The sequence below is a fragment of the Pelodiscus sinensis genome, chromosome 6 (assembly GCF_049634645.1).
Source record: "Pelodiscus sinensis isolate JC-2024 chromosome 6, ASM4963464v1, whole genome shotgun sequence".
Taxonomy (NCBI): domain Eukaryota; kingdom Metazoa; phylum Chordata; order Testudines; family Trionychidae; genus Pelodiscus; species Pelodiscus sinensis.
The window spans coordinates 57,195,513-57,216,969 of NC_134716.1; the positions used below are offsets into that span (position 1 = coordinate 57,195,513).

Consider the following 21,457-nt stretch of genomic DNA (forward strand, 5'->3'; position numbering starts at 1 on the left):
CAGTGGGGGAGGTCTAGGTTGGATATTAGGAACAACTATTTTACTAGGAGGGTGGTGAAGCACTGTAATGGGTTATCTAGGGAGGTGGTAGACTCTCCATCCCTAGAGGTTTTTAAGTCGTGGTTTGACAAAACCTAGACTCATATGATTTAGTTGGGATTGGTCCTGCTTTTAGCAGGGGCTTGGACTTGATGACTTCCTGAGGTCTCTTCCAATCCTATGATTCTAAGGTGAAACAGTCATTCATGTTTTTCAGCACAGCAATCCAAGAGCTGGGAGCTTGCATTTAAAAGGGCCTAATTCATATGCTAGCTGCCAATTGTGCTGGAACACAGACATGTCAACAGTGGTTTGTTAAATGTGGGTTAGTTCTAGCCATACTGGGGCTCTTGGCAGATAAGGTATCAGTAACAGGTTGTTATATAGGTTCTATGAAAGGTGAGGCAGATTGGGGACAATGGTTTGCCTAATAAGGGAAATTCCTTACTCCATTTCGTTGTCTAGGGTCCTGTTATCCTTTGTTATAACTCCTCTTGCAGTAATTTGCCCTCTTGTACCTCACATTGTATGAAGTTGAAACGGTATACTGGATGGCTGTGTCTACATTGGCACCCCTTTCCGGAAAAGGGATGCTAATGAGACCAGTCGGAATTGCAAATGCCGTGGGGGATTTAAATATCCCCCGCGGCATTTGCATGAACATGGCTGCCGCTTTTTTCCGGCTCGGAGTTTTGCTGGAGTAAAGCGCCAGTCTAGACGGGATCTTGCTGGAAATAAGCCCTTTTCCGCAAGATCCCTTATTCCTACTTGAAAGTTGTTTCCTACTTGAAAGTAGGAATAAGGGATCTTGCGGAAAAGGGCTTATTTTCACCAAGATCCCGTCTAGACTGGCGCTTTTCTCTGGCAAAACCCCGAGCCGGAAAAAAGCGGCAGCCATGTTCATGCAAATGCCGCGGGGGATATTTAAATCCCCCACGGAATTTGCAATTCCGAAGTGTCTCATTAGCATCCCTTTTACGGAAAAGGGTGCCAGTGTAGACATAGCCGATGTGTATCACCCTGAAGATGATTATTATTTTTTAGGAAAAAAGTGGTTAAATATCTGATTTTTTTTTAACCTGATTTCTAAGTCTGTTGCACAAGAGAACAGGGACGCAAAGCTTTAGCAGATTAAGGCTAAATTTTTTGTGCACTCGGGATCAGTCCCCCCAAATTGTAAAAGGCCACTGTACCTTCTGCCCCCAAGGTGATAGTTGTAAGGAACCACTTCTGGAACCCTCCGCATCTCCAGTAACTTGAAGTGTAAGAGAAAAAGCCCCCAACATATCCAGCATCCTAAAGAATTCACAGTTAAAGGTGAAAAAATGTTGGTGGATAGTTACTTCTTGGTGTCAGTTGTTTCCATTGCATTCATTTGTTTTAAATCCTGAAAAATGAGTGCAGTAACTAATGATGGAAAATTGCAGCTGTAGCTTGCAACATTTATTTTAAAACAAAATGTTTTTGATTGATGTTTGTGAAAAATCACTGAAGCTGTAACGCTAGTTTTCCTCTAAACATAAAAGCTGCAATTGTTTGCTCTCAGATTTTTCAAAATATATTTGTTCATAGTTTTATATTTGCTCTGCATGCCCAGCACCAATACAACACAATCCCTGAATACTGTTTTAATGTGTATTTAATGGGTTTGTGTTAGTATTAAGTATGTGAAATGGAAAGAGGTAACTGTATGGACTCTGTCCAGCTTTGCCAGGTGTATTTTGACCTTAAAGTGTAGTATTTTGACTTAAACTGGGGAGAAATCTGTTTAACTTGAGTCTGAATCTACATTTGGCCAGATGCATTTCCTTGAAAATGTTGAATCTGTGGCCTGACCTTGGCAAAATGGGTTAGAACACAGTGGTCTTGCTAGTAACAATAATAGTTCAAAAACATCCCCTTCCTTTTTAACATTGCGGATATTAATTCTAAAAAACAAGTTATGGCAGATTTACCCTCATGTGGGTTTTTGGCCAGGAAAGCTTACAAATTCAGAATATAAAAATGCAGTTATCTTGCTCTGTTTAGGCTGCTCTTTATCATGGAATGGATCATCTGAGATCATTGTAAATATTAAAATTAGTTAAATACATATATTCAGGACAAAGCTACATGGCTACATCCCCACAGAATGTGCGCATATTTGCATCCTCAGAATGATGCTTGATTTCAGCCACCTTGTGGGCATGTTCTGACAGGTTTAAAATTAAGCCTCAGAAGAGCATATCTATGTCCAGAACATGCGCTGATTTTATTTGTGTGAGAACAGAGATTGGAAAGAGACTGTGAGAAAGGGTTTTCATATACCAGGTAATTTTATGGTCTGCTGCATCTTCACTTTTATGGCATTCCTGCCCCATGATCACTATTCATAGCAGGCTTGACAACAGGAAAGGTTGGTTTTAGCTACATTGGGAAATGCTGTAAATGATGAACTTCATGTAACATAAATAAACAAAATGTTTTTCTATTTCAACGTTTAGTTTACATTTTAAAATAAAATACATTAAAACCCTATGGGAGTGGCCTTCTGCCCCTGCATGTAAAGAAAATGGGGAATGACAGTTTCAGAACATTCAGCCTTTTTAGTAGGCTTAAACCAGTAAAGTATTGTACTTACACTAGTGTGGCCTTGGGTTAGTGTTATTGCCTGGCATTACCTTATCATTTCTAGATACTATAGCTCTGAAAGAGAAAACAGAGGAAACAGTGTATTTAGAGAGTTCTGAACCATAGTGAAATTGCAGATAAACAGATACACGAGTAAAAGACCCATGTCCCAGAGTAAACCTTTAGCTTGCCCATGTTGATGTAGACAAGAGTGTTCCCTTTCTACCTATCTAGGGTTGTCAGGTATCCGGTATTGACCCAGACAGTCCGGTATTTTCACCTCCTGTCCAGTAAAAATATTCAGAAAATACCAGACACTTAAAATGTCTGGTATTTTCTAATTTTTTTTTCCCAGCCAGGAGGCAAAAATACTGGACTGTCCGGGTCAATACCGGACAACTGGCAACCCTACGACACACTTGGCAACTGGGCCCAGACCCCAGCCTCCCCCCGCCCCATTGCTTAGCTGGTTCTGCAGGGAAGCTGCATTCTGGCTTGATCAAGAAAACAAAATGGCTGCCACCAAAAAGCCTAAAGACCAAGGGGAAGCAATACCTTCCCGGTGTCCTAGTGTTCAACTGCTCCTCTGTCGCTACCCCTATTCTGACTTTGCACACACGCTGAAAGGGTGGCGAGGAGTCCTGTGGCACCTTATAGACTAACCAAAGTGTTGGAGCATAAGCTTTCGTGGAAAAGACCCACTTCGTCAGATGCATCCCTCTACATCCATGGTGGCTAAGATGGTGTTTTCTGGAAGATCACCAATGCATTGTAGTTTTCTCAGGAAATCAGTAGTGTCACGGAGTTAACTGGGAGTGCTGGTGGCGTAGGGTCTGAGTAGAGAGTCCACATATCCAGACAGTCCTTCAGTGAGAGTGCCAATGCCCGAGATGATGGGGCATCCCGGATTTCCAGGTTTGTAGATCTTGGTCTGCTGGGGGCGTTCAGCAAAGCCGCTGGACCCCCCCCAGCAGACCAGGGACACCCGAGCAAAGCCGCCGCCTGGGCGGCTTTGCTCGTAAAGCCGCCCAGGCGGAGGCTTTGCTCGGGTGTCCCTGGTCTGCTGGGGGGGGGGAGGGGTCCAGTGGCTTTGCTGGACCCCCCCAGCAGACCAGGGCGACAGGAGCAAAGCCGCCCAGGCGGCTTTGCTGGGGTCTCCCTGGTCTGCTGGGGAGGAGGGGGTGCAGCTAGTGGGCCCCCCCCCCAGCAGACCAGGGAGACGTGGAGCAAAGCCCCGGGCCTGTGGTAGAGCAGGTGGGGCGCTGCTGGTTGGTCCCGCAGCACCGCTCCTTGGTGCTACTGGACCAACCCGGCATCACCCCAGCTGCTCTGCCCCAGGAGTCCTGATTCAGCCGCTGCTGATCAGTTTCAGCAGTGGCTGAATCAGGACACCTGGGGCAGAGCAGCTGGGGTGCTGCTGGGTTGGTCCAGTAGCGCTGAGGAGCGGCAGCACTACTGGACCAACCCAGCAGCACCCCAGATGCTCTGCCCCAGGCGTCCCCAAGTCAGCCGCTGCTAAAACTGACCAGTGGCTGACTACAGGAAGCCCCTACCCCGGGGCTTCCTGGAATCATCCGCTGATCAGTTTCAGCAGTGGCTGAATCTGGACGCCAGTTCCGACTTACATACAGATTCAACTTAAGAACAAACCTAACAGTCCCTATCTTGTACGTAACCCGGGGACTGCCTGTAATGTCAGAGTTGTTCCGGAGGCTGTGGATGGCATTGCATTCTGCACGACTGAGGTTACAAGGCAAGCGATGCTGTTTTTCCACTATTTCTGCCTGTGCACGTCGGCGGAAGCATTCTATGTAGAGGTCCAGACAGTCATTTCGACCCTCAGGGGGAGTCCATGTGGAGTTCTTCTTGTGCTGATGGTGGGAAGGTATCTGTGTGTCGGTGCACTGTTCAGTGTTGTGTTGGAAGTATTCCTTGAGACGGAGACGGCAAAAGTAGGCTCACAGATCACCGCAGAACTGTATCATATTAGTGGGGGTGGTGGGGCAAAAAGAGTCCCCGAGATAGAACTGACTCTTTTGCCGGCTTGAGTGTGTAGTTGGAAAGACTGACGATATTGCTGGGTGAGTTAGGGGTACCACTGTTGTGGCCCCATGTGTCAGGTAGGATTTTAGATCACTTCTCTACAGAGGAAAAAGGACAGTAAGCTAAGTGTGTAATGTAGATCTCCTGTCTTATTTTAATAAAGTCCATTTGTGGGGAAGGTTGTTTTTTTATGAGACTCCAGATTGGAGAGCTCTTTTTTGGTGTTTTCCTGTTTGCTGTACAGGATGCTGATCAGGTGGTTCCTCAGTTTTTTAGATAGTGTATGGCATAATCTCTCACTGTAGTCTGTGCAGTATGTAGATAGCAATGGATTTTTCACTTTCAGTCCATTTGGTATAATATCCATTCGTTTGCATTTGGAGAGAAAGATGATATCTGTTTGTACTTGTGCAAGTTTCTTCATGAGGTTGATAGATTTCTACTCCATACGGCTAAATGCAGTGCCTTGCATGGTATCAAGTATCAGGGGTAGCCGTGTTAGTCTGAATCTGCAAAAGCCGCGAGGAGTCCTGTGGCGCCTGTTGCGAGAATCACAGGTCCGATGATAAATACCCAAGGGGGGAAGGACAGAACCAGGTGGACAGTTTTATCAAATAAAAAATATTTATTTATGACAATGGTGAATTTATAGTATTTATTCTAAGATTTTTAATAGACCGTGTTAATAATGAATTTACAGTATTTCTTATATTTATTCTATGATTTCTAGTTAAACGTGTCAGAGATATAAGGATGGGAAGGGCAAGGGGAATAGTCTCTAATCTTAAAATATCCAGCTACACTAATTAAATAACAGTGATAACTACAAACTCTATGTACTGCCCAAAACAACTACAACACTAAGCTTATATAACAAGAAAAAATCAAATCATACATGGAACATTTCACAGATATCGGTTCGGTTGCGAAGGCCTTGGTTACGCCCGAGAGTCGGGGGAGGTGGCTGGTCGGTTGATCAGGCCGGCAGCGCTTTGAAGTACAGGCAGTCCCTGAGTTACACGGATCCGACTTATGTCGGATCCGCAGTTACGAACGGGGCCCTTCCTCTCCCTGGTCTCCAGCAGACCAGGGAGAGGAAGCAAAGCGGCGGAACACGTGGGCAGCGGACAGGGCTGTCCGCTGCCCACGCGCTCCGCAGCTTGGCTCTGCTTTACTCTGCTTTGCCCCCCCTCCCCGTCCCCCTGGTCTGCAGACCAGGTGGACGGGGGGGGCAAAGCAGAGCCGAGCCGCGGAGCGCGCGGTCAGCTGACAACCCAGACGTGTCTGGGCTGTAAGCTGGCCGCGTGCTCTGCGGCTTGGCTCTGCTTTGCCCCCCACCCGTTCCCCTGGTCTGCAGACCAGGGGGACAGGGAGCAAAGCAGAGCAAAGCCACGGAGCCCGAGGGCAGCAGGACAGCCACGGTGCGTCTGGGCTGTCCCGCTGCCCCCGTGCTCCGCAGCTTTGCTCCGGACACCTGTGGTACAGCAGCTGGGGTGCTGCCAGTTGGTCCCGTAGCGCCACTCTGGGCGCTACTGGACCAACCAGGCAGCACCCCAGCTGCTCTGCCCCAGGCGTCCCCAAGTCAGCCGCTGCTGAAACTGACCAGTGGCTGACTACAGGAAGCCCCTGCCCCGGGCTTCCTGGAATCAGCCGCTGATCAGTTTCAGCAGCAGCTGACTTGGGGATGCTTGGGGTTCTTAAGTTGAATCCGTATGTAAGTCAGAACTGGCGTCCAGATTCAGCCGCTGTTGAAACTGATCAGTTTCAGCAGCGGCTGAATCTGGACGCCAGTTCCGACTTACATACAGATTCAACTTAAGAACAAACCTACAGTCCCTATCTTGTACGTAACCCGGGGACTGCCTGTATACGAGAAGGCACATGCACGGTGGTACGTGTGTTGCGAAGATCTCCGAGAGCTAACTGTGCGATGGGTGTTTATCCCCAAATCTGCACATTGCTTTCCCATGCTTGCATATTACCATATATGGCCCAATGGTCACCAAGTGGGGGTCTGTGTCCCAGGGGTTGGGCCGAAACTGTGCAGGTTTCATGCGACCAGGTAAGCCCTGCAGTTCTCACGCCAAGGAGACGGGTGGGAGAGTCTGAGGCTATTTTCCCTTTTTCATACCTTTCCTTTTTCTAAAGGCAATGGTATGCAGGAAGGGTGCGGCCGGTTTCCCTCAAGGAGTACTGCAGCTCACTATAACAAGAGTGGCCTGGCCAAACTTTTTTACTGGGGGGGGGCAGTCTCTTTTCTCTAACAGCGCCTTATAGACTAACCGAAGTGTTGGAGCATAAGCTTCCATCTGCATGCATCTGACAAAGTGAGTCTTTTCCCACGAATGCTTATGCTTCAACACTTCGGTTAGTCTATAAGGTGCCACAGGACTCCTCGCTGCTTTTGCTGATTCAGACTAACATGGCTACCCCTCTGATACTTGACTCTGAAAGGGGCCATGCTTTTCTAATGCTGTTTTATTATTTAATTTTGGGAGGGGGGTCAACAACTTTGGTCCCCCCCTTTTCCCCCTCGATAGAATTTTTTCCCCGGTGTTTTTTTTGGGGCGGAGGGGGTGTTCGGTATTTTTGGTTAAACCATCTGGCAACCCTGTACCTATCTTCTTTCTCCATGCAGAGAATCATTGCACAGGGCACAAATGGACAGAAGGAGTCCCTCAGAGACCTCCTACCTTTGGACTATGCCCAGACCGCTCTTAGATCCAAGGGTGCAACTCCTTCTAGCGGGAACTTCAGCTTGCTGTGCATTGCAGGGTTGTGCCCACAAAAAGATATACAAAATATTTTTTCCCTAGACAGCATACAGATTGTAAGTTTCTGTAACCTTGAAGTTACAGTTGTAGTTGCAGAACAGGATTTATACCATCCTGTAGTCTAAGGGAAAGATTCTTTCCTTACCCACTGTTACCCTGAGGACCTACAAAATGTGCAGGCTAGTAATGAGGGTTATATGAAGGGAATCATAGCTCCTAAAAGCACAGTAACTATGAGGCATCAAAATGAGAGCACAGAAATAAGTGTAGTGCCCCAGGGTGGGGTTTAACAAAGACTTAGTCAGCTTAAGTAGGTGCCTAAATGGGTGCCTAAACTTAAATGATGTGTATGTACACATGTAAGTAATTAACTTTTATTGAAAACCCCCTCTGTTTGCAAATACTTTGTGCTCCACTTGCTTCTAATAAAATTACAGATGGAAAGCATTGAGTTAAATATGAAAATACTTTCTTTTTGTTTAAAATTTATTTTCATTAAAAGTTAACGAAGTTGAAAAGTGTAATCAAGTGTGAAAAATTCAGAAAGCAACAAAAAGGAGGGTTTTTTAAAATAAGAAACAGAGACCCAGAAATAAAGTAATTTGTGTCTGACGAATTAGCCATAACAAACATAGGTCAAGATTCACTGGATGCCATTTACCTCAGTTTATAGAAGCTATTGAAAAATGAAGTGATTTGAATTAGAGTTTTGGAATTAAGAATTTACTGTTTTGAAACTGATTTTGAAACTCGTATATCTCTGTGCTACCGAAAATGACATAACTGGAAAATCTTAACTATCAATGTCTTAGTGCATTTCACTGGATAATGTCTGAGAAAAATCATATATTTAATAGAATGTTAAATTTAGGGAAGGTACAAGAACTTAAAAGTTGTGACCAATAAGAAAAATGAGCTTCTGTCTAAACATTCAAAGCAATGACAGCAAAAAAGAAATCTCTTGGGGGCTGCACCTATTTGCAGTTACACTCCGTTATAATAAATAGTATTCTGAAGGTGTTAAATATAGAAGAAAGCCTGTCTAAGATCCCTTCTGAAGTGTTGTGTGTCATAACACGAAATATGAAAGATAAAACAATACATTATGTGGGAGCAACTTCCATAAACTTACTCAGAAGTATTAAAATGAAAAAATAAGCCACATCATCAAAACCATTTCCCTGTTTATGTAGATTCATCTTGAGATACTTAGTCTCAGCTCATTGAAAAACAAGCTGGGGTGTTCAACCTGTTGATACCAGGCCTGAAACATCTCAAGTTGAGCACCAAAATTAATGGTCTATCTTTTAAATTTTACTGTAATATTTGTGCACTAATGCAAAAGAAAATTGAACAGTTTGAATGGTAATTTGTGATATATGCAGTTAAATATCACAGCTAACAGAGTAATAGTGTTTTCACTGATGGAAAAAATGGCTGATTGTAATCAAATTCTAAGAAATTGGAATCACATGTTTAATTAACATAGGTTAAAATTTTCTCACAATTTACTTAGCAAGTCTGTCTAGCTTTAATTTTGCTTATTCTCCCCCCTCTTCATCCAATAGAGCTTTCTAGGTAATTTATGGTGGTGTAAGTCCTCGATTAAAATAAAGTTAAGATTTCTGGTAAGAGGTGGTCTTTGGTTGGGTCAAGGTATTTCTGAACTGAAACACTTTAGGACCTTAAGGGCCAAAGACCTTCACCATAAATGCAACTCAAAATTGCCTTTAATTTGAGATCTGACCTTCACTACAAATGAAACTCAAAATTGTCTTTAATTTGAGACCTGTCCTTACACAAAACCCCTTCATTTTAGTCTGATGTTAGTTTTAACTGAAATTTGCTGGCCTGTCAGGACATATAGGCCAAAGCTCAAGTTAGAATAACTTACCAACTGTTAATACCACCATACTGTTGAATGGACACTTGAATGCTGCTAGTCTTCCAGTGCCTTCTGACAATTTTCCTGATGTGCTCAAAAAGAAGAGAGAAGTCTTCTCATAACTCGCTGAGAATTCATAGAACCTATTCATCCATAGGCTTTGCACACAGAAGATTTAGTGCCACATTCACATAAGTACAGTGGCAGTGCAGATGCAGATATTCTCTTGATCTATTCTAAGCTAACTCAGGAGAAGTAACTCAAGTTAACTGTGCAGCAAAGACATACTTGTTAGAGAAGAAACAGGTGACCCAGGAACGGATGGGGTAAATGGAACTGCTTTATTGCCCACGCACATTAACCTTGGACATTCAACACAATGTCTGAGTGGCAACAAATTGGCACCGATTAATCCCTTTCATCTATTTTAGTATGTTAATTCACACGTCTACTACTACTTTTCCTAAAACCTTATTTAATAATATTAACTCCCACAAAATAAGTATTCATAAGCAGGTGATTAATACAATTACACCTGCCCCTAATTACCATTTACAGAATTTCTAATTAAATCAGCACTTTCTACACTACAAACTTTCTAAATCAGCAGGTTACAGAGATTACAAGAAATTTAACCCTGAAGATATTTTCTACAGGGCCAATGAGGATAAGCAAAAGACACAACAAAGAAGAGCAGCTGCATTGCTTATCTATTTTTCTAGACTGTAAAAACAGAGAAAGAGCATGTTCAAGAGTAATGCCTACTATGGCTGAACTCCTTACCACTAACATATAGTCATCCCAGACCCCTATTCAGTTTACATATCCCAACAATATTAATATTAAAACATACTGTGAACATATGGTCAGTAAATCTTACGTGACTGCAAGTAGTCTGACTTTAAGTGTACAGTGGAAATAAAGGCTTTTAGGGGTCTTTTAGCCAAAAAGAAAGAAATTTATTTAAATGACTCTGTTTTTTGTTAGTACAAGGAAAATATTTTGTTTTTTTTTTGTTTTGCCATGAATCATAATATGCTAGTAGAAACTGTTGTTTGTTTATTGTTGGTTAGTTTATTAGCCAACTTACTGACATCATTCTTATCCTCTGATATTATCTGTGCTCCACTATAATACACTGGGTTTCATTCTGTATTGCTCATTCTGCTCTCAGCACCTGGATCTTCAACCAGCACGTATTGTGTACCAAATAACAATAATCATGTTCAAATCATTGTCTTTTATATTCAGGTCTTCTGTAAGGCTTTTCACTGAGTACAGAACAATTTTAAACAGCCATTTTTGTTTTGTACTGTTTGTGTCTCTTGAGTGTAAATTTCTGAAACAGTGACTGTGTCTTCCTTTATTTCTACAGTTCCAAGTGTGCTGATGAATATAGTGTGGACTAGTAAATGATCGCAACAAAATAATATATTTGGGATGTCTATGGTTTGTTGTGCATACAAATATGCCTTCCTCTCTCTCCTTTGTATCAAATTATTGAATTCCTTATTTGGGATGAAAGACTTGGGGTTGATTTCTCACATGGTCATTGCATAGCCACTTACATGTAGTTTCTCTTGAAGAGATTGAAAACAAATTATTTCAAGTGCTTTAATCCCTACTGAACTTTCCAAAGCATGTTTCTGAACACTGCTCTCAAAAATGTATTTAAATACGCTTTGTTTTGTTTTGAAAATAATAGCAATATCAGCAACAGAAAATGTATGTCAGCAGGTTTGTATAGGTACAGTCTGTTGTAAAGGAAAGTACTAGCACAACTTTTGGAAAGGGATACATCTTTTATGTAATAAAATTTATAGTGTATTTGACTAATTGCCAATGTTTTTTTTCCCCCCTTTTCCATTCTGTAGCCGTCCACAGAAGGTGTGTTTGTGTCCATTCTTCCCTGTGTATCCTCTAAAAGTCTCCACCTGCCTGTATATAATTCAGCATCCAGCAGAGGTGAGTAAGGCTATGGGATTTGTCAGAGTTCAGCTTCTGTGGCAAAGGATATGAGAGAGGTCAAGAGGAAACACTCTTTTTCAGACATGTTCAACTTCTTCAGCTTTGAACATAGATACTGGACAAAGCTGAACTGCTAATTCACATGATTTGTTAACGTAATTTATTCTTTGATTTTTAAAATCGGTCATTATTTTCCTGAATCATGGCCCATTCCTGCAATCCTTTTGTATAAGAAATTCTTCATTATACAGGCAGTCTCAGTGAATGGCAGCCTACTTGTGTAAGAAAGATTTAGGAGTAAGTCCTTATATAGCACATGCTTAGTGATCTGCAGACAGCTGAAGAATGCAAATGTTTTAGTCATAGGAGGTCTGTGTTTAGCTTTTATTTGTCTGTATTAATCTATTAATGTTTAATAATATAAAGCAAATAATCCACCTGAGATAATGGCCTTTAATGTATCAACAAGAAGTCTGCAGGAAAGCCCAGTTATTTACCCAGGCTACTAGAGCAACTATTTAAAAAAGAGGAATGAGAGTCAGATCAGAAAGCTGCAAGAAGGATTTTTTTTTCCAGACAGCAAAATAACCATTGATGATCTTGAAATGTCAATAGTTATTCTTGGAGACTGAGCCAAACTCTTGCTCTCATGGTTCATAAAGCCATACACAGTCAGTCTGGACAGCAGTAAAGAACAGTTAAGGCATAGGCTGGCATTGTTTGCTTACTAGGTTAAACCTCTGCGAAAGCAGTATTCCCATTTTTGTTGTTGCTTGCTTTGTGCTCCATAATATCTGAAAGTAAGAGGGGAAAGTTTCCAGCAAGGTGAGGGGTTGAGGCAGATCACCTGGCAGCCATTTTTGAACAGCTACACACTAGAGCAATGAGAAGAGTACATTGAGACATAGGGAGTCTCCATGAGGCTTTGAAAACAAGTTTCAGTGACCCACAGTGATATGACGCTTACATATTTTGTTCCTTGTCAAACTGCCCCCTTCATTGCATGTACTGCCCTGTAAACTATACCCCCTGCTAATCATATTGTGCTGAGAAAATGAAAAACCTTTTATCGTCATTCCATTAATTTTTATAATGATTGCAAACATTGTTGAGAGCTAGTAAAGCAGAGTACAGATAACGTGAGGCTAACGGGCTGATAACACAGCCAGGCAGGGGAAATACAAGGAAAGGCTGCTTATAATTGCACTGCAATAACAGTCAAACCTGTGAGAATGTGAGTCTTCTGCTCCTTATACTGTCCCCTAAAGTTGAGTAGTGGGGGCTACCAGAGCTACCTCCTGCACTGCCCCTGCATCCTCGGCTGTCTGGGAGAGGAGATTTGGAATTTGGAGAGGAGAGCAGCAGATTCAGCATAGGACTCTAAGATGCAGCTGCCTTTCTTGAACCTCAACATGTCTAGGGCTCCTGGGAGGTATCCATAGCACTGACAAGAGTCACTGCTTAGAACTGCACACAGCTCTTCATAGAAGCATCATATCTGTGTTTGAGAACCAGAGTATCCGCTCACCTCCCTTGTCTTCTGGTACTCTTACCTAAGCTCTTCTATTTTCATGTTAGTATTTCTTCAGCTTGTTTTGAGTTCTGCCTGCTGTGACGTAGTGGGGTATGCTGTACACTCTTGTGGCCCTGAGTCCACTCTGGTTTGTCATTCACTGGTTGCCGTGTTGTGCTGTGGGTGACGCCTACTGGCCTTTACTGCTCTGCAGAGACTGTGTGTGTGTGTGTGTGTGTGTGTGTGTGTGTGTGTGTGTGTGTGTGTGTGTGTGTGTGTGTGTGTGTGTGTGTGTGCGCGCACGCGCACTGCCCAGTGTGGAGTGGTCCCTGAGGGCAGACACGTAGGTCATGGCCTAGCAACTGCTCACCTGGCCAGGGGAAGGAGTTTGAACAAAGGAAGGGGTGTGGCTACTTGTGGGGAGTGAGTGATCGGTGGCTGGGAGAAGGGGGTGTTTTTAGCATGGGGAAGATGAAGAAAGCAGACCTAGAACAGTATAGAGGGTTCAGGGACCTGTGAACCCTTCCCTTGCCCCCGCCCCCAAGGGAACGAAGGCTGTCTGCCCATCCCCCTATGTCTACATTGAGCCTAGGCTGTGCTGTATCGCTGAGAAGCAATAAAACCTTCTATTCTACTGCCTGGCAGAGAGTCACATCTGGCTGCAGATGAGGGTGCAGGGTCGGGGGTCCCCGACGTGCCATCACACCTGCACAGACTCTTCTCCCCTCATAACAGTAAGATCCAGTGTCTCCTATACACTCCAGCTAGAGCATGTTTGTGACCCTGGGTATCCATGGTCAACTGTGCTGGTGAGCTCTTCACGTTGATCAAACAGAAAATGAAAATTCAAATATTCTTGGGGCTTGAACAGGGAAGTAGCTCTTTCCTGTGTACCTGGCTGAAGTGCAGGGGAGTTGAAAGTGGTCTCCAGAACATTCACAACAAAGCACTCTGGGCGCCTCCTGGAAGCAATTCCTTGAAATTACACAGCTCTGTTTCTACGCTATCCCTATGTTTACGCAAGCACTAGGTCTCTCATGGAAGTGGAGTACAGTCGATTTTACAAGCTTTTTGTGACATGTGATGAACTAATGCCACAATGTAGACCAGCATAGACCTGAGTTTTCTCTGCTTTGTTTAGTCCATCTTTCATATTGTGTCTGCAATTCCAAACATACACTTTTCTCTTCTAATTCACCTTTAATTCAGTTGAAAAATACACTTCCATACAGTTACCAGCAAGGATTTGTCTACAACTTTTGTTGTTTAGATTGGGCAGTGGGTCCAGATGAGAGGAAAACATTGAAAGTAACAGTTTTTGAAAAGTCTTCTTCCTGCTGGTTACCAGTATTTTCTTTTTCTTGTCTGAGACAAATAATAGCTGTTCTTTCAGCTCCTTTATTGCCCATTTTTACCCACTTGCTTAAAATATGAATCTTCAAATACACCAGCATTAATATTTTTGGCATATGTGAAAGTAAAACCAACTCATTTGTGTGTCTATCTGTCTGTCTGTCTGGGAGGGAACCACAGAAATATAAAATATAATGTATTCTGTGCTCATATTTTATTTTTTTTCTAGTCTATTGTTTACATTTTGGGGGGAGTAGTGGTTGCTCAGAACATTGGAAGCAGTGTCACTTTTACTATCATGGTTTTCAATTTTAAACCAAGTTTTCTACTTTTTGTACATTCTTCTTCACTTTTGAGCATAAGAAGCAAATTGTTTATATTTTAACTTTTTTGATTTTCTAAAAGTTGTGGAACTTTTACCCCTCTCTTGAATCACAAAATATGCTTTTTGGCAAAATTGCCTGGTGACTAAAAGTGAAGTTTATATCATACTATCTCTTTTATTTCATATAGTGGGGAGCTTTCATAGTGCTTCATGAATTAATAGCAAGTGATCCCTTTAATTCAATGCAAATTTCCTAAGAATCATTTTGGGTGTCTTGTTAAAAGCAATTTTTTTTAAATAAGCGGCTATATCCATGGTGTCCAACTGCCACACTCAATTGGCCAAATAGCCACGTGTGCCCAGTGGCTAGCATGTTGGAAACTGTAGCCCTATGTTAGTCAGGATTCCTGGCAAAGAAGAGAACAATTGAGATTTGTTGAGAATAGGGGAGCATAATTGTAGTCCTTTTCACTTTGGGTGGCTCTGCAATTGGAAATCAACCTCCCTCTCTCCCTGCATGCACAGCTATAGATATATAATACATTTTGTCCTATAGCATGCTGTTTATGTAATCTGCATTATTATTAATGCTACTGAACAAGATGTGTTTGCTATGGTTTCCTTGTTCGTTGTTCCTTAATTTTTGTTGTAAAATTCTCTTACAATTTTCTTTTATAAGCCCCTGTGAGCTTTTCAAGTCACTGAAGGTCTGACCTTCTACCATGGAACTCAATAGGAGTTTTTTTCATTGATTTTTGTTAGAGCAGGATAAAAGTCCAGGGAGAGAATCCATTGAAATGGATATCTCTAAAAAGAAATAATTCTATACCTATAAATTTTTTTTCTGAAGATATACATTACGGTGGATTACATGAAAACACTCTCCTCCCCAGAAGTGAAGAGACTTATCTCATAAATTTGTCATGTTAACTGATTGATTGATTAATTCATTAATTAATCAATCAATTAAAGATGGAAGTATTTTCTACCTTGAAATTAACTAGTGAAGTATTGGACGCATATTAAATACTTGAGCAATGAACTCTGCCAAGCCAGACTTCACAGTTTTGTTGATGGGAATTCCTACCCCATCTGAACCAGGAGCATAGAGGAAAGACTACAGGTTTTCACTGTAGGGATGTTAAAATTAGATTAATAAACTAATCGAATAGTGGATGGAATTTCCATCCACTATTCGATTAGTTGTTAAGGATGCTTCCGCTTTGAAATGTAAGAAGAGTCTGCACGTTTGTTGCTACATTTCAGAGACGGAAGTGCTGCGCATTCTTGTACATTTCAAAGACTGAAACTCTGCATGGAGCCTGGGGCCAGCAGGGGCTCTTGTGTATTTCAAAGATTGAAACACCATGTGGGTGGAGCCCGGGGTCAGTGAGGGACTCTGAGTCCCCTGATGGCCCCAGGCTCCATGTGGCACTTCCACTTTGAAATGTACGTGAGCCTCAGCGGGGACTCTTGTACATTTCAAAGGTGGAAAACCACCATTGCTCACCTGCCCTTTCCGCTGGAGCTGGAGCTGGGCGGGAACCAGCTTTTGAGATGGCTCCTCTCAGCACCCACTCCTCTTCCTCCCCCCCTTACTGCCTCTTTCTGATAGAGGCAGCAAATGGAGGGAAGCAACTAGCAAAAGCTTATCATATGTCAACTAGTCGAATAGGAACTTACATCCCTATTTCACTGAGGCATGTTTTTTCAGAGAGCAACAATTACAGGTAAGCATTATATAGTATAGAATAAATTAAAATTGGAATCTGGATTTTTTTTCCCTATTGTATACCCTTTCTGTCAGTTATATCCTAATAAATCTAATTTGCAACAGGATAGCTCTGTCTTGTTTTTTCTATCACTAAGAGAGCCTGTATGGTGCATATTTTGTGGTAGTAAGAACTACAAATTAAATGGAAGTGTATTAGGAGTTTAAAAAAGCAACTTTGCTTTTTTAATAATTTTCCTTTTTCATTTAAAGGAAAGTCGAGTATTAAGGACAGTGCCTCTTTTAGCTGCTTGCCTCCCCCAAGACAAGTGTAAAGTCTTGATTGGTCGACGTTTTGGTGAAGACAGGTAAGCAGAATTTCTGATTCAATATCAGCGGAATTGCTGATTCAACATCGAGTTCTCTGTTGTATACTATTGATGATAGTGGTATTAGAAGTTACAGTGAATATTTATTCATGTTCTAAGTGTTCACTGCTGTTCAGTTTCTCAGGCTCACTCTGAAGTTGAAGTTAGGGATGTGAATGGGTATCTGGGTGATGCTTATTGGATGATTAGTTAACTGGTGTCCAGGAGCAGCCCCCTTGCAGCCTGCTGTGGGCAGGTGGCTGCTCCAGCAGAGCCAGGAGCTGGCAGCAGCTCCACCCTTGGGGCTGGGACTGGGATCCTCCTGCCACCAGCAGCAGCAGCCATGATCCTGCTTAGTCAGTTAACCGATTAAATGTTAGGTTAACCTAATGTTTAACCAGTTAATGGATTAATGGGGATTTTACATCCCTAGAAGCATTCTGTGTCTCTCTTTTAATTAGCATCAAATCAGTAGTTGTTTTTTTCCTATATAAGCCCTTGAGGGATCAATATTTGTTACCTCTTCACACTGATGCTGTTTTATTTTGTATGTTCATTCTTGTCCTCTTTTCAGCACCCTGGTACTATGACACCTTTACTTCAGTAAATGGCAATGCAACCAATACTCCCTATCATTCCTGTCAGTCATGATATCTACAAAAACCTTGAGTGGTTAGACAGCTGGAATGCAATGACCATTGCTTATCACATTGTCCCTAATAGTCTCATTGTTACATAACAGCTTGTATGAGAATTACCTTTTAATGTCATAAATTGGCTTCAGTGATCTGATCCTGTAACAAGTTAAAAGGCCATTTCTATTTTGTGTGGAGTAGCTCAGTTGACCTGTAAACCTTTTAGTAATGCATGAAAATTCTGCAATAATAAGCACCTTGATGCAATTTTCTTAACTTGATCTTTTTGTATTGGTTTTCTTTCCAGGTTTTAGTTTTTCTTCTAAGATGCAGAAATGTGCCTGATTATGGCTCCTAGGCACTTCAGTAATAGAAATAATAATAATAATAATAAAAAAAACTTGTACGTGTATAATTTGAATTATCATGTTCACAAATGAAATTGGTCATACCATCTGTGTATATAGTTTGTGCACATAATGAATTTTTCTAGGAATTAAGTCACTTTTTGATAATACATCCACGTATAACTAAATCACAGTGTCCTTTTGGGAGATTGCATATGGAATCCTCCGCACTAGAAATATTCCAGAATAATGTGACTGGAAGATTATGAAGGTGTAGTTACAGTACTGAGTGGGTTCAGTGCAGACAAGAATTGAAATGGGGACACGATAAGCACATTGGCGACATCAGTAAAAATTGAACAAGAAAAAGTCATGAGGAAAATTTAGGTTATTTTCAGTACCCAGAAGAGTGCTATGCTTTGCACAATGATTATTAGAAGCCCCACCCAGAAGATATGATAATGTAAATTTATGGATGAAACAATAAAAATAACACATACTGGTAATAACCAAAAAAAGGAAAAAGGAGAAAGATATGACAAGAGCTGCAATAATAGTTATGATAATAATTACATGGATCAGAAAAATCACATGGTTACACAGTAAAGCTCCAATTCAGGAAAGTATTTAAGCATATTCTTTTTTAAATAGTGGCCGAAGACAGTTTACAGTTTTGGACATAAGTTTTAGCAAAGATAGACCTGATGACCATGAAGAACTGTACCCAGTTGTCACATTTTAGCCTTCAAACATTTTGCGGCTGTAGCTCAGTGTATCATGTTTGAAACTGATATGGGTTGTGGAAGGAAAAATACACTTAAAGGAAACAACAAAGAGCTATGGTTTTATCAGATATGTTTAGTTTAAAATAGGCTCTAGTATAAATAGTCATCTCTTGCCATGTCTAGTGCCTTATTTAATAATCATTGTAAATTCTTTGACCAAGCACTAGTTTTATTATTAATTGAGGAAAGTGCTAACCAGACCAATATAGTGCTTTTGGTTATGAATAAAACACCAGAATTTTAGAATTAATTTTCTCTTTTAGAATGTTAATAAAGATTGTGCAAACATTTTTAACACAATACATGCTGTTTGCTCAGCTCAATAGGAAATTCTTGTGTTACTTGGTGCAGGAGACTATCTTAAAGAATGGGGACGGGAGAACATATACAGTAAATTGATTTGTTTTCAAAAATAAGTCAGGAGGACAATACATGCATACATGTCCAAAATTATCACAAGTTTCAAAATCAGTACAATAAATTACTTACAGTCAAAATACCAGCTCTCTTTCAGGTCAGTTGTTAAATCCAGTACATCAAAAATGCATTAGATGGTTTGGGAAACCCATTACAACGTTAGTATCCTTAGAAAGTTTAGTGCAACTTACTTCTATCATTTATATAAAACATCTTCACTAATTATTTGCTTGAACTGTGAGCTTTTCTCCTGGTTGCTCCCAAACAAAAATAGTTTTCATTTGTCCTATATTTATTGTAAACGAAGTTGCTTGTTCCCAATATAATGTACCACCTGGGTTCTAAGTTACATGACTCTTTCACACTGTGCCCGTCCTATCCCATTAGGGGCCCTTCACAGGAATATTTCTCTACTACATTCATACGGATAATTAATATGATTCACCCTTGAGCTGCTTGGACTCTTTAGCAATTGCTTAATCTTTTTATGCCTACCACTGGCTCGGCTTTCACAGATTCCAATTCTATTTTATATTTAAAACTAACATGTACCTATCGTCCATAATCAGTTTATCAGTTCTTATATCCGTTAGCATTTCTGAAATGCCTATTGCAATGGTATCCAGTTGTACACAGATAAGATAATGAGGACTGCCCTAAAGGCAATGTTTTCTTCGTTTAAACATGGTCTGCTACTTTGTTCTTCCTCCTCCTCCTCCTTTCCTCTCCCTTTCTTATGTTTTGATGGAGTGTTTGGCGAATACCAAACCAGGTGATACTGGTGTAAAGCCCTTCATAAGAGTCTAGTGTAATCTGAGAGTGGACTAATCTAAGCTAACTGAAGGTGTTTTTCTACTGTTTTATTTAAATAGGTGTAGAAAACTATAGGCAAACCCTCAATCTTCAAGTAAAGTTTGTAAGCTAAAAAATAACATTGCAAGATTTTCTCTTGTGTTCACTCTAAGGCTGTGAATGTCTCAGTTAGTGTAAAGCAGTGGTTCTCAAACTTTTATATATACACTGGAAAAAAGGAAGCTAATATATTGACATACATGCAAGAATATATATTAAAGTTAAGGCTACGTGGTAGTTGATGGAGCCATGAGCGTTAAAAATGTTTTGTGGAAGGAAGGTAATGTTAGTTAACTGTTGATAAATTTTATATTTTTGAAGATAGAGAAACAGAAATATGGTTATTGGCCTCCACAATTTACTTGCTTTTCCACACGTGAAGAAAACATTGTAAGTAGAATAGAGCAACCCTAACTAATATTAAATGAGAAAGTTATAAAACAGCAAATGGTCTGTCAGTACTTTATAGACTAACAAAACTTGCAGATGGTCTCGTGAGTTTTCGTGGACACAGCCCACTTCTTCAGACTAACTCGGTTTCCCACTTGAAGCTTCCTAATATTAAATGAATTTGTCTAGTTTTTAAACTGTTGAAATTGAAGATGAAAAATTGCAAGCAAATAATATACTGTTTTACAAAGGATGTCAATGCAGTGAATACAGCAATTGTAGTGCAGGGTCAATGTGGGAAATGCTGATATTAGCTTACAAGAAGCCTTTGCAACTTGACAAATCTTGTCTTGTCTAAAGACATTAAATACAACTTAGTGAAGAACTTTGATACTAGGGCTGTCAATTGACATGTGTTAATGCCTGCGATTAACGCAATCCAGGGTTAACGCGTTACATTTTTTAACATGTTAATCACAGGCATTAATGCTGTGCTGCCCCTTTGAAGTGCCGCTGTGGCGCCTCAAAGGGCAGTGCAATGCAGAGCTTGGGATCAGCTGGGGACTCGGGACTCCCCAGCTGACTCTAAGCTTCACTGCCTCTTGGAAACTCACAGAGGCAGTGTTTCAAAGGGGCAGCCGCCTCACAGCTGTGTGACGGCTGCCCCTTAGAAATGCTGCCTCCGTGCCTTTTAAAGGGACAGTGGAGCCTGGGGTCAGCTGGAGGCTCTGCGCGGCATTTCCCCAGAACCTGGGGTCAGCTGGGGACTTCCCTGCTGACCCTGGGTTCCACTGCTGTGCAGACCCCAGGATCAGCTGGGCAGTCCCCAGCTGACCCTGGACTCCAGAGGCGGCATTTTAAAGGGGCAGCCGTGGAGCCCGGGGTCAGCTGGGAACTCCCAGCTGATCCTGGGCTCCCCGTAGCAGCGGAACCAAAGTCAGCTGGGGACTGCCCAGCTGACCCTGGGTTCTGGGGAAATGCTATGCAAAGCCCAGGATCAGTTGGGGAGTTACCAGCTGACCCCGGGCTCCTTAGCTGCCCCTTTGAAATGCCGCCTTGGGGTTTGAAAGCAGCAATGCTGCACAACTGTGAAGTACTGCCACTTTGAAGTACCCCCTCCCTTTGCTGCCACTAATGGCATTATATAAGTAATAATTAACTTGCAAATTCCATGTTTTATTTATGGAACTGGCACTTAGAAAAATAATCTTTATACATTGAAATAGACCAACTTTGATGTGGAGTTCCTATAACCATTTTTCATTGTCAACAGTTGATCCAATCTAATCATGTATACGCATAAGAGATCTAATCACGTGCCTGAGGAATCTGCTTATGGCTGACAAGCCCAATTCAAGAGCAAAGCAGTTTGTTTAAATTTCTCTGATCGACGTGTTTTCTGAGTTAGAGTTCAAGATCATACTATGCTGCTTGCTTCTTTC

The 21,457-nt window shown here is 41.6% G+C and overlaps 1 protein-coding gene across 3 annotated transcripts in view; it reads left to right on the top strand.

Annotated features, from left to right (window-relative positions):
• The window catches only part of DTWD2 (DTW motif tRNA-uridine aminocarboxypropyltransferase 2), a 224,190-nt gene that overhangs the window by 59,143 nt on the left and 143,590 nt on the right, over nt 1-21,457 (top strand). For all 3 annotated transcript variants that reach the window (XM_075931968.1, XM_075931970.1, XM_075931969.1), the window contains exons 2-3: nt 11,226-11,316; nt 16,495-16,589. In XM_075931968.1, the coding sequence (XP_075788083.1) occupies nt 11,226-11,316; nt 16,495-16,589 (186 nt within the window). The remainder of the gene's footprint in view (nt 1-11,225; nt 11,317-16,494; nt 16,590-21,457) is intronic.